The 16796-nt window shown below is 39.4% G+C and overlaps 1 protein-coding gene across 2 annotated transcripts in view; it reads right to left on the reverse strand.

The window, feature by feature from the left end:
* Positions 1-1476: 1476 nt before the first annotated feature.
* Positions 1477-16796, reverse strand: part of FAM227A (family with sequence similarity 227 member A) — a 52708-nt gene continuing 37388 nt past the window's right edge. Inside the window, exons 13-16 of one of the 2 annotated variants that reach the window (XM_016161635.2) lie at positions 15596-15748; positions 14555-14695; positions 8618-8743; positions 1477-6245 (exon numbers count right to left, since the gene is read on the reverse strand). In XM_016161635.2, the coding sequence (XP_016017121.2) occupies positions 6164-6245; positions 8618-8743; positions 14555-14695; positions 15596-15748 (502 nt within the window). In that variant the 3' untranslated portion in view covers positions 1477-6163. The remainder of the gene's footprint in view (positions 6246-8617; positions 8744-14554; positions 14696-15595; positions 15749-16796) is intronic. The other variant, XM_036237491.1, reaches the window with a different exon arrangement.

The following is a 16796-nucleotide window of genomic DNA, read 5'->3' on the forward strand; positions in this document are numbered from 1 at the left end:
AAATTCCCACAATAGCAGTTGGCTTTTTGTAGGACATTTTCCTCCCAGGTGGATTGTTTAAAGAACTAACAGATAACTGCCATAGCCCTTCAAAATCTGTTATTTCCCAGAAACATAGCCTGTCCTTTATATTAAATGGAAGTTAATGCCCATTTGGGGGATGAACTGGATAGTGCTACCGGGTTTTCACTTTGAGGACTCACCTAAAACAATTATAGCAATTTCTGAGTAACTTGTTAGATGGAGGCATCAACTGTACAGAAGAGCTGCAAAGAGCACAGCAAGATGATTTAGGGAATATAACATATGTAGTTTGGTGTAGTGACAGCTGGGAGAGAGAAATGTTCATAATATTTGAAGGTTGTGTGCAGTACACTTAAACTGAAACGAGCTTGGTAATAAATTCACAAAGCGAGGATAAAAATCTTGTTTGAATATGATATTGATGGTTATATATAACTTTAAAAAATTTTAAAGAAAAGTACACTTGAAGATCTTTCCACTTGAATCAGAAAAAAAGGGACGTCTTTCATATCATACAAAAATTCTGAATATGATGAAGGTGACATTTCAAATTAATGAGGAAATGATGAAGTCAATAAATGGTGTTGGAACAACTAGGTAGCCATCTGGAAGGAAAATAAAATTGGAACCATACTTCACACCTTATACCAAAATAAATTCCAGATGGACCAAGAAATTAAATCTGAACAATAAAGTAATAAAAGTGCTAGAAGAAAATAGGAGACAATTATTATCTCAGAATAAGAATGTCACAAAACTCAGAAGCCATAAAAAGCTTATAAAAATGACTACATTTTTAAAAAATCCCGCATGGCAAGATACTGCTTTCCTATCCTAAATGTTTAAATCATCGCCAGAACTTTTGTGTCAATTAGTAAACAATTAGTAACTGTCAATTAACTTTCACAATTTCTCAAATCCTTCAGCATGTCCACAAGTTCTCTACAAAGTTTAAAAATTTTGCATCATTTTTTATGGTATTCCAAGAAATAAAAACACAGGCAGTGGAATTATAGTTAAGGCCCAAATTTTAAATCATTACACTTTACTGCCCCTCTGTGGACAACCACCTTATAATTAAATAGAGGCATATGATTCCACTGCATACATTTGGGTTTCCTCAAACTGGTGCCTGTAATATATAGTCTTAGAGTTTCAAGAGCTCAGAGTTGATAAATGCTTTAGTAGAGAACTAAAGAATGAAGGGTCACTCATTGCGTACATCTCAAAGATATTTCATTCATTCAAAAGATGTTTATTGAATCCCTACTATTTGTCAGACACTGTGCTAGGTGTTAGGTGCTAGGGATTCAACAACAAACGAGATAGGGCGGATTACAGATAAGTATATAGGCAATTACAATAGTGTATATATATATACACACACACACACACACACACACACATACACACATATGTATACATATCAGTCATTTGGGGCTTTCTCATTTATTTCAATTTACTTGCAAGTTTGAAAAACTCCCAATTTTGACACATAGTTGCCCAGAGAGGCAGGCCCATAACAGTTTATTTAACCAACAATTATTAAACACTTGGTCCCAGCTCTCTGCTGGATACAGAGATAAAGACAGGTCTCTGCCCTCAAGAAGTCATGAGTCTAGTAGGGAAGAGAGATACAGAAACAGCTAACTACACAAAGGGCAAAATAAGAGGGATTATACATGCAGTTAGGAACCAAGCAGACTTCTCCCAGGGGATCTTCACATAGGTGGTAACCATTAATTTGGAGCTGGAAGGATAAATAAGGATTTGCCAGCTGGGTATTGTAGGAAAGACAGAGGGAACACTGAGGCTTATTTAGGGAGCTGACAGTGGCTCTGCTGGAGTGAAAAGTGATAGGGAGACATGAGCTCTCAGAAGCAAAGGAGAGAAGTGAAAGGTAACATCTGATGATAGCTAACATTTATAGCACTTACTGCTTTCCACTGATTAATACACCTGCTCCACACCCACCATGAAGCAGGAAATATTATCTCTAGTTACAGATGATAGGACTGAGGCATCGCAAGGTTAAATAACTTGCCCAAAGCTCACAGTCTGGCTTGGGGTCCATACTCTTAACCAATATGCTAAACTAGTATATGGCAGACACTGTATGTTCATATGTTCTTTTATTTTCCATGTACAGAAGTACGGTATAAGCACACAGAGGAGAGGCAACCAAGCCAGACTACAGTACAGTTCAGCCTTCCTACCTATGTGGTCTTGAGGACATTATTTAACCTCTCTGTGCCTCAGTTTCCACATCTGAAGACCAAGAATAATGTTAGTACTAAGTTGCTGTGAGAATTTGGTGGGTTAATACACTTGAAGTATTTGGGCTGCCATGTGGACAATGGATTGGAGGGGGCAAGAGAGAGGGCAAGGAGAACACCTAAGAGAACACCGTAAAAGTCCAAGCCAGCGGCAATGGTGGCTTCAAACAAGCAAGGCCTCAGTTTGAGAATGGAGAAAATCGTACCTCATTCACAGGCCTATAGGACAGAACAAAATAATGTAGAGAAACATACTTTAAAGTGTCTAATCCATAGTAAATGCCTTTTTGTTATTATTATGGATAATTTCAAATACATACAAAAGTAAAATAGTATAATACCCCCCATCTTCTGGCTCCAACAATTTTTAACTCATGGTCAATCTTGTTTCACGTATACCTCTATCCACTTCCTCCCTCTCATATTATATTGAAGCAAATACCATACATCATATGATTTCATCTGTAAATATTTCAGTATGTTTCCCTAAAAGGACTTTTAAAAAGCGTAACCATATCATTATCATACCTAAACACTCAAATATACAATTGTCTCATAAATGGCGTATATTTTTTACAGTTTGTTTTAACTGGGATCCCCTAAAATGTCTACATATTTCAATTTATTGATGTCTTTTAGGTCTCTTTTAATCTATAAATTTCCCCTTTCCCCTTGCAACATATTTGTTGAAAAACATGGCATCACTCGCCCTGGAGTTTTCCATAGTCTGAATTTTGCTGATTGCATCCTTTTGGCGTCATTTAACGTACTCCTCTGTCCTCTGTATTTCCTGTTACAGTAATTGGAGTTAGAGTCTAGATCAGATCCAGGTTTGATTATTTGGTAAAGACTGTTTCAAAGGTGGTGGTGTAGTCTACTATCAAGAGACACGTAACAGCTTTTTGTTTTTGGGGATGTTAGCAACTGTATATGATCGGCTTAGATCCATCAATTCACCAGGGGTTACAAAATGGTGATATTTTAATTCTAGCATTCCTTCTTAATATGTTACATGGAATATTTCAAAAAGAGACACTTCTTCTCATCTACTGTTTGGTTACGTAGCAATGCAGTTCATATGGGAATGGCATGATAAATGCTGATTTGTTTCCTTTACCAGTTTTCAAAATAATGAATTGGTTTCCTAGTGTCCTTCAATGGTGATCAATTAACTTTTTAATGTAATTATATGAATGGGCTGAAAAATTATATGAATATAGGTAAGAACATGTTTGATGTGCATCAATCCATGGCAATTATTATTATTATGGATGCTTAAATTGTCCCACCTTTAGCCAATGGGACCCTCTCTAAGTTGTCAGAGAGCTGATAAGAGTACTGTTTTTGGTAGCTTCCTTGCTGTCTAGTATGACAAGATGTTCTGTGTTCATCTCATGAGTTTCCTGTCCTGCACTTAGAACCAGACACTTCTTCAAAGACCTCTGGATCCTTTTAGTACAAATACTATTTCGGGACCACAGTCTGGGTTGTTGCTACTGGGTCAGAATTTATTTCTATGTCATTTCACTGGACAGAGTTAGGAAATTGTTTTTTTAAATAGCTTTATTAAGGTATAAATGACATAACAAGAAACTGCACATATTTAAAGTGGATATATGGTGTGTTTACACCTGTGAACACTTCAGCACAATGAAGATCACCCAAAAAGTTTCTTTGGGCCTCTTTGTAATCCTTTCCATCCTCTCCTCCTTTCCCCTCTTTAGCCATTTCCTACCCCATCCTGTTCCTCAGGCAACTGTTTTTTAAAATACAACACATCCTTAATTCATAATTAATTCAAAATTAGGACTATAGGATTTTAATTTCATCTCTACTAGTTTGACACCTAAATGTCCTTTCTTCCATGCTGAGAATACTGGTTCTTAGTAACATTGACAATGACAGAACTGGAGTATCACACAATTACTCATTTGTTTTATCCCACATTACAGTAAATGCTTTTTAAATGTTAGTTCTCTTCGATGCTCTACCCCTTCCCCTTATAAAGGGCAAAGAATCCTTCCCCATAATTATCCCTTCTAATATTTACAAAGAGCAGAGATAAGTCTTTTCATCTTGAACTTCCTGAGAAGCCTATGGTTATGAGTCCCCAGTAATTTCTGGAAAGGGTCTGTGCAGGGATGAGGGGATGAAGATGGCAATGCAGTTTGCCCTGGGCCCAGAAAACCAGGAGACCTAGCATGACAAGATGTTCCACGTTCGCCTCCTTTCTAGGCAGGGGCTAGTGGTGTAGATAGGTGGAAATGAGCAATTTCACCCACTATGGTAACTTCTACCATGATGTGGGTGCATAAAAGGCTGTGAGAACATGCAGGAGGGGCACATGTGTCAATCTTGCTAGTGATGTATCAGGGAAGGCTTCCCGAAGGAGGGGACATCGACACGGGGTCCTGAAGGAGGAGCAGGAATTAATGATGTTGAGAGTTAACAGGGAACAGGATGAACGAATATCCAGGTACAGAAGCAGCAACAGGCAAAAGGTCAGAAATAGGAGAGGAAGCATGGCTCCTTAGAAGAACTGCAAAGGAGTTGATTGTGGCTTGGGGAGCAAGGGGCAGGCGAGAGAGTGCTCTGGTTATCTGAGCCATAGAGAACCTTATACATGCCAGGTGCTCAACATATCTTGGTTTCAGGAGAAGAGTATACTTTTTAGCACCAATGATAACAACAAGAATAATTATAGCTGGTAGCAATTACCAAGTGAAATATGCTATGTCGGGAACTTGGCATAAATATCTAATTTAATCATCACAACAACACTACCCTCCTAGGCAGGCATTCTTTACTGCATTCAAGAAAACAAGTTTGGAAAGGTCAAGTCACATAGCTTCTAGGCCAAAAGTTATACACCTATTATGAAGGAGGGCAGGGATTCAAAACCCTGAATTTTCTAAGGCCAAAACTTGAGCTCTTTTCCTATCATTCTTCTTTTTTACCTCTTTACCTGAGTAATATTCTCCAAGGGAGTCACCTGGAGTTACACTCAGGGTTTGAGTAAAGATGCCTATCTGTGGGAGACAATGTAGGCAAATGGCCATCTGCATGATTTCTTCCTTCCTGGCTATGCCAAGCAGATTGTTCCAACAGAACAGGTCACTCCCTTGTACTCTGAGGCCAAAATGATACCAGCTGGGTCTCTAGGCCTAGTGGCATGTCCTTCTGCACACTGGTTCCTGTACCTCTGAGCCTCAGTGAAGCCTCTCTACACTTGGTTTTTCTTGGATTCCACACAGATCTTTAGCAAAGCATTAATGTATTTTTTGGTTTTTACATCCTACCCCCTCTTGTAGACTGTGAGCCCCTTAAGGCCAGAGGCTATGTCTGTGTTAACTTCTGTATCCACAGGGACTAAAGCAAGCCTGATATAGAACAGACACCTAGTGAATATTTGCTCAACCTAGCTAAGCCCCACTGTCCTCCTAGGAGAAACGGAGGTAACAGTACCATCTCCAGGGGCCTCCAGGAGGGCAAACCAAGATAATGTCTAAAAAGGACTTAATATGGCACTCATCATGTGGTAAGTGCTCAATAAATGGTATCTCCTATGATTATTATTACTATGTTACATACATATAATATTCTATATTCTATGGTGTTATTATTAAACAAGTGAATGAATTAGTAAATAAATGCATGCATGAATGAAGTGACTTCACACCAATTTAAATCCTGACTTTGGCCCAAGTAGGAGTGAACTTTAATATCCTTTGTCCCATGGACTGGAAATGACTAGACGTGTTGTAGTATTATTATTTTGTTGTTTTGTTGTTTTTGTTTTAGATTAAACCCAACAACATGTGCAGGCTTCATCCAAAAAGTTTTCCTGGTTCTTGAACACAGATTCATCCAAGTGGGATGGAAGACAAGAGGCTAAGGAGGAATACTTCCCTCTTCTTTTTTAGTTTCAACTTCTTGGTGATTTTTCTGTATATAAACCATAAAAACACAAATAGAAACAGATTTAAAAACAAGTGAATGATGAAGAAAATCCCCAATAAACAGCCTAGAAATCAACCACCAAGAGTAAAGGTCAGAAGGCTGGGAGATGAAGGTGAAATTGATAGACTCTGTAAAGTGTCTGAATGTACTGGGAGGAGATTTATGCAAACAGGGAGAATCTGGAGATGAACTGAACTGGAATAAGTACGTAGAAGACAGGAGAAGCTCGGCCTCTTAGGGCAGCTGCAGGGGCTCAGTGTGTCTTGAGAGGTGGTTGGGAGTAGGGGGTGAGGAGAGCGGAGAGGTGGGCAGGGCCACCTCGTAAAGGCCTCATGTCTAAGTCTGGGTTTTATCCCTAGGATCCTGAGGAGGATAAGGAGAAACTGCAGGTGGTAAGCAAAAAGCAGCATAATGAGATAGAATTTTGAAAGAGACCCTGAAGAGATGGTGCCTCAACTCAAGTGAGCCTCAGTTGCCTCCATGGAAAAACAGGAAAAATAAAATTCACCTCAGAGGACTGTTCTGAGACTTTAATGAGATAACCAATGAAACATGCCCCTACTTTAATGGGATAACCGATGGCAGAGACCACTTCTCAACTTCTCTTTCAGTATTTGTAGGAAGAGCAAGTCTGCTCTTCTTCAGGCTCTGAAAAGTCTGGAGTCACCAGTCCTTATTGACTTCTGAAAGAGGTGTCTAGGGGGACTGTTTTGGAATCAGGCTGTGTCCTCTCTGAATGTGAAACTTTTGGAGCTCGAAGGCTCTTCCCTGTGGGTAAAAATGTGTGCTTTTTCTGGAGCTTCACCATGGCAGTGCCCCCTGGCAAGTGAGCAGGGTAAGGACTGCCCTAGGTGGCAAGCTGGCCCAGGGCTCAGAAACCAGGGAGTCCTGGGCTGGGCTAGGCCAGTGCTTTCAAGCAGGCTGCTAGAAGGCTTCCTGAATTAAGGAATGTAAGAAGCTTTAGGAAAAAATAACATGATGCCTATTAATTACTGGCAGTTTCTATGCCAGGCTCTTTATATGGGTTAGAATTTTATGCATAACAACCATCACATTTTTCTGGCCAAGGAAACAGGCCAAGAAAATTTAGGTAACTTGACCTAAAGTACAGAGGGGGAAGGGCAAAGATTCAAAGCTCCTTCTACCGCTTCATCTTTTCCTGTGAGGGAAACTAAAAGCTAATTCTGTTATCTGATTAGTTTTCATTTGGGGCTTGTCTGAAGTAGTTGTCTCAGCCACGAGGTGGATCCATGATAGGGCCATTATGAGAAGATGCTGGAACTTCTATTTATATATTATCATCTCATCCTTTTAAATTTCTATGTTCCTATTTTTTTATGGTATACATATTAGTCTAGAACTATTTATACATATGTATGATTTATGAATAATTAATATATTATTAGGGGCTGAGTTCTCATATATGTTTTATTGAGAAACAAGGTCAGGAAAACTTGGGGACTACTGATCAAAAGGTATAACCAGGGATCCAGAGAGAGGTAAATATCTGAAGGAGAATTTGCAGATCCTCCAAAACACATATATGCTCCCTTTGTGAAGACCACCATCTGCCGTAGGGCCTTTTAAAACCCAAATATGACCACATGGTTTCCCTGTTTAATATCTTTCAGTGCTTCATGAAAATCCCTTCATAAGTTTGTCCAGGGATCTCCTCCAGGCTCACCTCTCCTGGAAGCCCCGCACACACCTTCCTGACCTCCCGCCACCCTACTTCTGAGGCTTTGCCTCCACTGCTTTATCTGCTGAGAATGCCAGCCTCTTTTCTCGTCCCCTGCCTTCTGCCTGGCAAACACCAGACTCGGGGCAAGGGACACCACTTCTGTTAAGTATTTCTGCATGGCTCCAGGCCGTTGCGTTCTTTGACCCCTCTGTCTAAAGGCACCTCTGGAACTTAAGGCATTTATTTATTGATATGTCTGCCATCTCTCTACCAGACTGTGAGGCCCTGGAAAATAGGGACTGTATCGCAGCTACTGTTATTTACCCAGTGTCTACTGCAGAGAACTTCTGAAACCTCTCCAGATGTGGGCTTGCTGCTGTATAGATGGCAGTGGATAACCTCTACCTCATACGGCTGTCATGAAGGTTAAAACGAGGTCACGTTGCTAACATGTGTAGCTTAATGCTTGACACAGAGTAACCAGTTAATAAATGGTATCATTATTATCACATTATAAATACTGTTAGTTATAACATTTGAAATAAAATAATGGGTAAAAGAACAAATGCATGAATAAATGCAATAACCCAAGCAAAAAACCTGTCCTCTTTCCTCTATGCTGGGAATAGTTATTTCTATTTCTCAGTCTTTTTCTCCTGTTGTTTTTCTACTGTACCTGACATTAGAAATAGCAGGGGATACGTGGGAGTTTTCTTGTCCTGGGGAAGAGAATTCATCAGAGCTCGTAAGCGAGAAGGAAGAGTAGCTCAAACGCTGTTTCCTTTCCTCCTCTTTTTTCCTCCTGTGGGAGAAAGAAAAAAAAGACATCTACAAAGATTGGCTCAAAAATTCAGTGTGAATTCTTCAAAGTTTTCACTGGAATCTTGGTAGGTGTCGAAAGAAAAAGTTTACAAATCAATCAATAACACTGGCAATAGCAAACAACTGAAGGAGAGGGCTGAACACACCCCGAGGACTCCCTCAATCATTTTCTAAGCATTGACTGAGAACCTGCTGGGTGCCAGGCACTGGACTAAGCCCTGGTAAAACAAGGTCATCTAGGACAAGATTGCTGACCTCAAGGACAAACGTTCAATCTAGGGAGATGGACAAGCAAATTATGACTAGAGTAGGCTGTATTCTGTGGAGTGTGACCAGGGCACATAATGAGTATACCGAGTAGGCAAGTCAAGGAAGACTTCCTGGAGGTAACGCCTGAGCTGGGTTTTAAGGTTCAGCTAGGGGTTAGCTAGATTAAGAAGTAGTTGCAGGTAGTCAAGTCTGAGGGAACAATAATATCAGCGCATTGGACTGAGTTGGCTTTTTATATTTCTGAGAATCTAAGATGAATATTAGAAAGGCTGTTTATGAGTCACCATTGATCCTATAGGAGTCCATGGCTCAAACAGGTGGGTCTCAAGCTGAACTGCTATTGTCAAATTATTGTGGTCTTTTTCTGGTTCAAAGGAAAATTTAAATTAGAAGCTGTAAGATTAGAAGGTTTCCTTGGCCAAATTTCTCAACTCAGTAAGTGTTGGTTTCTTCAATTCTAAAATAGAGATATAAAAGCATCTATCTGTGATTGAGATCATTAGTTACCAACTCATTATCCACTATCCCCTCCCTAGGTGTTTTTTTTTTTTTTAAACAATGGAGCCAGTTTTTCTTTAAGATGGCGATGAGCCCAGATTTTTTTTTAAAACTACAGTTCTCACTTTCCTTTGAAACTAATATCACCACGTGACTAATATCTAGCCCTTGATATAAAGTAGTAAGGTTGTATGGTACTTTCAGAGACATTATTAAAAACAGAGGGATTAATAGGGGTTGACTATAAATGGGAATGAGGGGCCTTTCTGGGGTGATGGAAAAGTCCAAAAACTGGAATGCAGTAATTGTTGCAAAACTCCATACATTCACTTTAAAAATCATTGAATTATACCCTAAAAATGAACAAATTTTATGGTAAATCATACCTCGATAATATTACAAAATAATAATAATGATGATATAATTCTAAAAAAGCACTTTAAGTGATTTTTAAAATAATATTTTCTTTAAAAGGAAGACGGTGTTGTGGCTGTGTAGTCACGTTCTATCAATGAGATGTGGAAATGTTGTTTGGGGCTTCTGGGAGTGCCCCTTAAAAAAAGAATGGGGTTATACATGAAGGGCGAACTGATGGAGAAAAATATAACACGCTAACACTAATAGAAAGAAAGCAGGAGTAGCTATACGCATTTCAGACAGAGCAGACTTTAAAGCAAGAAAAGTTATCAGGGATAAAGAAGGGCATTACATAATGATAAAGGAGTCAATTCTCCAAGAAGACAATATTCTTAATACATACGCTCCTATCAACAGAACGTCAAACTACATGAGACAAAAACTGATTGACCTTCGAGGACAAATATATGAATCCACTATCATAGCTGGAGACTTTAACACTCTTTTATCATAATTGGACAGATCTAGCAAACAGAAAATCAGTAAGGACATAATTGAACTCAGTAATACCATCAATCAACTGGCTATAATTGACAGCTATAGATGACATCACCCAAATGACAGAAAAATACACATTCTCCTCAAGCTCACATGTAACATAACACCACAAGAGACCATATTCTGGGCCAAAAAAATATACCTTAACTAATTTAAAAGAATACAAATCATATAATGTCTGTTCTTAGACCAAATGGAATTAAATAGAAATCAATAACAGAGAGATAGCTGGAAAATCCCAAAATACTTGGAGATTAAACATACTGCTAAATAACACTTTGATCAAAGAAGAGATCTCAACAGAAATTTAAAAATAGTTTGAACTAAATAAACATGAAAATACAACTTATCAAACTTTGTGGGAAGCTGAAAGCAGTGCATTGAGGAAAATTTACAGCATTATATGCATATATTAGAAAAGAAAAAAGATCTAAAATCAATCATCTAAGTTTTCATCTCGAGAAACTAAAAAATGAAGAGCAAAAAGTTAAATCCAAAGTAAACAAAATAAAAGAAATAATAAAAATTAGAGTAGAAATAAATGAAAGTGAAAATAGGAAATCAGCAGAGAAAATCAACAAAACGAAAAGCTGGTTCTTTGAAAATATCAATAAAATTGATAAGTCTCTAGAGTCTAGCTCACTAAGAACAAATATCAGAAATGAGAGAGGAGATATCACTATAGATCCTATGGACACTAAAAAGATAAAGGAGAACTATGAAAAACTCTATGTTTACAAATTGTAAAACCTACATGAATCAGACCAATTTCTTGAAAGATGCAATGTGCCAAAACTCACACAAGAAGATAAAGACAACCTAAACTTATATATATTAAAGAAGTTTAATAAAACAATTAATTACCCTCCAAAACAGAAAACACCAGGCTCAGGTGAGTTCAATGGTGAATTCTACCAAACATTTAAGAAAGAAGTTATACCAGTTATCTACAATCTTTTTTCAGAGGATAGAAGCAGGGGGACTATATCCTAACTCATTCTATGAGACAAGCATTACCCTAATACCAAAACCAGACAAAGACGGTACAGGAAAAGAAAATCTTAACTTGTACATTATCTCAAAGAGTTGTTCTGAGAATAAAATGCAAATTGGAAGATTTTGTTTTGCTTTTGTTTTCTGGAGAAATTGAAACAAATAGTCTCCAGGCTTGGGGATACTAGAGTTATAGAAAACAAAGTTAAGTGGAAGTCTGCCTACTATATGCAGAATTCCTACTTCCATTTCTTTCCTCTGTTTCCAGAATGCCATGAGCCAGACATACGCCCCACAGGCAAAGGATTGGAGGATTCTTCTAAGAAACTAAACTGCTTCTGAGAAAATATGCATAGATGCTGATGTTGAAGGGTCTGTCAGTGAGAAAGCTGGCTTACTTTCTTGCTGCCAACAGAGAGAGAGAGAGAGAGAGAGAGAAAGAGAGCGAGCGCACGCTCACCATTTGAGAAGCCATGCCTCTGATACTTAACTTCTACTGCCAATTTTATAGAGCTTGCTCTTAAATATGAAGACATCCCAGGATCATCGATAATTTAAGGGAAAACTCAAAGATGAAAGAGAGAGTTCAAAAACAAGCAAATAAACAAAAAACATAAAAAGGTGCCCAAGAAAGATATCCATAGAAATAATATGGAGATCAGAAGAAACTTAAAAAATAAAGATTAATATCCTCAGTTATAGATGAAAATATCACATCCATGAAAGAGGATGCTATAAAAAAGGAACAGCAAAAATAATAAAGAGTTCGCTCAAGGAAATTAGTAATATTATAGTAGAATTTAATTTTTTCAATTAAAAGAAAATGTAGACACTCTCCTAGAAAGCAGGACAGAAATTCATATAGATGCCAACAGAAGAATAAAGACAAGAAAATTAGAGAATTGGTCCAGAAGGTCCAAAAAATGAGTATAATCCAGAAAATGAAGGGAAGGAAATTATTAAATAATAAAAATTCTCAGAATTGGATGACACCAGTCTCCAATCTGAGAGGACTTCCCAATCTCAATGAACCATTAAGAAAAAGACTGATACCAAGGCACATAATTGGGAAACTTCAGAATACTAGGGAGAAAGACAATATCCTAGAACCTTCCACAGGAAAAAAAAAAAGGTGACATATAACATACAAGGCAATAGAATCAGAATGGTATCAGACTTTTCAATAGAAAAACTAGAAGGTAGAAAATTATTTTTTTTCAAAATTCTGTGGCAAATTGACTTTTAACTTAGAATTTTACTCCTGGCAAAATACTGTCAAATATTAATCAAGAGCAAAGTCATTTTAGATGTGTAAAGACTTTAAAAAAAACTTCTCATGTACCTTTTCTTCAAGAGCTACTAGAAGATGTGCTCCAGCAAAATAAGGACGTAAAATAAGAAAGAGAAGAACCAGTGATCTGGGAAACAGAGACTTTAATTAAATAAGATTGACAAATGGAGGGCCTAGGATGGTGGGGGAAAAAGCCCAAGATGATAACTGTGGGCAGACCTAGAGCATACCAGACTGGGGGAGGGTAAGGGCCTGAGAAGAACTCCAAGATTTAAAAAAAAAAGAAGAAGAAATTAATAGTGTGTATTCTCACTTTTAGGATCCTGTGCCACAACTTTTTATTAACCCTTTAGAGTATGTATCTGCTTGCGATAAAGAGAAAAAGAATAAGCAGCAAACTGCATTTGTCCCTGTTATGATCAATCACATTACCTAACACAATACACATAAAACAGGAATGATATACTCGAGAATATGGAAAGTAATCCTGCTTAGTTTTTGATAGGTTTTAACAATCTGAAAAAAGTATCAAGATAATGTCTTAAAAGGCGGGGGGAGGGGGGGCAGGGAATCAAGAAATATATAATGTAAGTTCCAGAGTGGAATACTGTAATTTCTGTAGAGTAGACTCTTGGGTAGCTGTCGATGGGCTACAGGACGACAGCCTCAGATGTGGCATGTAAGACCCCCTGATGCCCCTCCATTCTCTCCTCAACTCTCCCTCACTCTCTGACCAGCCAGACCCAATGGCGAGCTGGTAACTTTTAGCTCTGCAAATTGGCTTGAGCTACTCTCTGACTAGAGTGTCAACCCATTCTTCCCCTCCGCCTTCCCTAGCGAATGGAACCGAACTCGTCACTTCCTACTGTGTTCCCTTCTGAAGTCCTTTCTTAGGACCTATGCAACTTGTTGCATGTTACCTATTTACACATCTTCCTCCGTCTAGACTGCAGAACTTGAACTTGTTTATGTCTTTGTGTCCTTAGTAGCTGGTACAATAGGTCTTTAGTCAATGTTTGCTTGGCATCTCTGTGTCTCAGTTTTCTATTCAGTAAAATGGAAGTGATGTTATTTAGGGTTCTGATGGGCTATAAATAAAACAAAGTGGGCATGTTGTCTTTATCTGATGGCATCTCGCCCATTCTACCCCATGGCATTGACCGTGCCTTGCTCTCTCGGGCCACAGGGACAGTCAGGCCTGGCTAATCACAGCATTGCTTCTTCCAGAACACAGTGTTGGTCCAGATAGGATGGATGGGGCCATGACTCGAACAAAGCAATCAGAGACTTTTATGAGGTTTGGTGTTTGGAGTCTGGGAGGGGGTGTCCCTCTTCCTTTTATGTCATATGCTATAAGGACATGGGCTTGGGGCTGTCCATGGCCCTTTCTTTCCCTGAGAACAGAGGCAGCTTGAAAAATAAGCCAGCACACAGAGGGAAAGAGGCCTGAGAGAGGGAGGGCGAGAGAACCTGAAAATATCATTGAGACCTTAGGTCCAGTGTGCCTGCGGCCGACTCGTCCGTGGCTTTCCTGGTTACTGAAGTCACCAGAGCTTCCTACAGCTCCGGCTAGGCTGAGTTGGTTTCCTGGCACCTGCAACCGCAGAGCTCTGACTCACACAGTCCATAAAGTGCAAACGCTAGGCACAGAGGAAGCACCAAATCACTGGCAGCTCTTCCTAGTGCCGTTAACAATTAAAAAAATAAAATGAGAACTGAGCAACATGTAAAAACGAGTGCCCGTTCCGATAGTCCTTCCCACGCACTAAGAATTCTTACAGTGTTCACATTTCTGCTTATTTCGTGGTCTTTTTTCCAACAAACCTTAAAAGAAATGTACTCTCCCTCTGATGGGTTTTTCCAGATTTCTTTGCAGGGGATTCCTCAGAGAAGGTTGAAGGTTGGATGAACATGTGGTTTGCCTTTTTTTTCTCTGCTTCTCTTTGGTCGATATTCTTCATTTCCCTGTGAGGAAATCATAAAGACACGTGGGGAAAAGATTACAAAGTCGGCATAATTCTTTTCTCTCCTATCCTCATATGTCAAGAGAGGCAAATATTTACAAATTCATTCATTTCATCTGTCAAGGGCAACTGCCTGAAGCAGAGAGCTGACCACATAGCAGCAACTCAGTCACCAAGCCGTGTTACGTGCCAGAGATCGCATCAGCCCTGGGAACACAGAGAGGCATAAGGGTGGTCCCCGAACTCAAAGAACACATACTCGAATCAGGACGACAGGTGAAGAAATCTACAATCTGAGAGAAAGCTAAAGCGTGAGCTGTGAGGGCAAGCCGAGTTTAAGCTGGGGCTCTGCCACTTGCTGCGTGACCGTGGGCAAACCGGAAGGCAAATTTCCACGTCAACATTTGCCACCTTTTGTTCTCGTTATGTCCACCGCTGAAAAAAAACTTCTCATTTAAAATTTTATAATATATAAAATGTAAATATAAAAGTATCTCGCTTCAACAGGTATCAACATAAAGGCAATCTGGACTCATCTATCGCTTCCCACCACAAATGGGTTATTCTAAATCAAATCATAGACACTACGTCATTTCATCCATAAGTACTTCATTATGTATCTCTTTAAGAGATGACTCTTTTTTAAAAACAACAATACAAAACTATTATATCTTAAAAATAGGAACATGCCAATAAAATGAATTCCCTAATATCATCTAAAACCTAGTCATTATTCACATAAAAATCTGGTCTCTGTGATTGTGGGGTTTACATTCTGACCACAAGAAAGTTGAACATGCTTAAGACGTTATAGGATGAGGGCTCCCCATCAAACACTATTATAACGTGCTAGGACAGATAAATGCTGAAAAAATGCCACTTCCCTAAAATCCCTTAGTACCTGAGGAAGTTGTTCCGCAGAACCTTGAGGTACTTATCAAAATAACTCCACTCATTCCAGTGGAGCTGGTTCAGCTGCTGGAGGAAGGCCCTCCGCTTCTTCATGTTGCTCAGGGTCAGGCTGATGATATCGGCGTAGGTGAGGCTGGACTCAGTGGCTTCCACGGTCAAGGAAAACCCACACTGTCAGTCATTACCGACTCTCGACTCTCGGCATTGTTAGTGAGACGCCCTAGTGCGTAGGGAGGGGGAGGTGGCAGACTGGGGAAACTGATCTGTTTCTGGACGAGACAACTGAAGGCTGAGCAGGATATGACCCTTTCCGCTCTTTGCCCACGGCCCACTTTGGAAAGAGGCTACCCTCTCCCTGGGTAGGCCGTTCCCTATCTTTTAATAAAGACCTTCTCCTTTCTGCTGATGAAAGAGCTGGGAAATGCTTTTTGTAGACTGTCATTTAAAATTCTTACTTTATTATCACAGTGGTGAACAGAAAGAGATTCCAACTTTCCTTTCAGGCTCAAGGCCTCATTCCCGCTTTCATGTTTGTATGTTGAAAAATCCTCTCTCCCTCCCCGGCCCCATCTACCCCTTCAAGATTGGTCAGAATCTCAGCTACACTCGTCACAAGCTGTGGGAGCTCAGACAAGATATGTCATCCTCTACATCTCCAGGTCCTTATCTATAAAATAGGGATAGTAATACCTACCTTGGATAATGTTAATAACAATGATAGTTGTTATTTATTTAGTACCAGTTGTATGCCATTTAATCCTGGTCACAACACTGTGGGTTTGATATAACTGTCCTTATTTTAGAAAGGAGGTGATAAACACATTGAGCTCAGAGGTTAAGCTGTGCACATGAGATTTAAGGCCGGTGGGTCACTGAGCTGGAACTCATATCCAGGGCTGTACATCCCAAGCTCAGGCTCCTCCCACTACACTATACTGTCTTTACAGAACAATGAGGGAAAGTATTTCATAACGACAAAGCACTATGAAGTGTGAGTTGTTATTCTTTGCCTGTAGACATATAAATAGGTCTACGGATATGAAGTGCTATAGGGCAGGAGCTACGAGTCCTGCCTAGTTCATCATGCGAGCTTTTCCCGATGAGGAGCTATATGCGGACAGGCACCATTCAAGCACTTGTTACCTGCAAGGCACTACGCTAAGGCTTTACCGCTGGTTTGCCTGTACTCT

Source organism: Rousettus aegyptiacus, unplaced genomic scaffold, assembly GCF_014176215.1.
Source record: "Rousettus aegyptiacus isolate mRouAeg1 unplaced genomic scaffold, mRouAeg1.p scaffold_m13_p_2, whole genome shotgun sequence".
Taxonomy (NCBI): domain Eukaryota; kingdom Metazoa; phylum Chordata; class Mammalia; order Chiroptera; family Pteropodidae; genus Rousettus; species Rousettus aegyptiacus.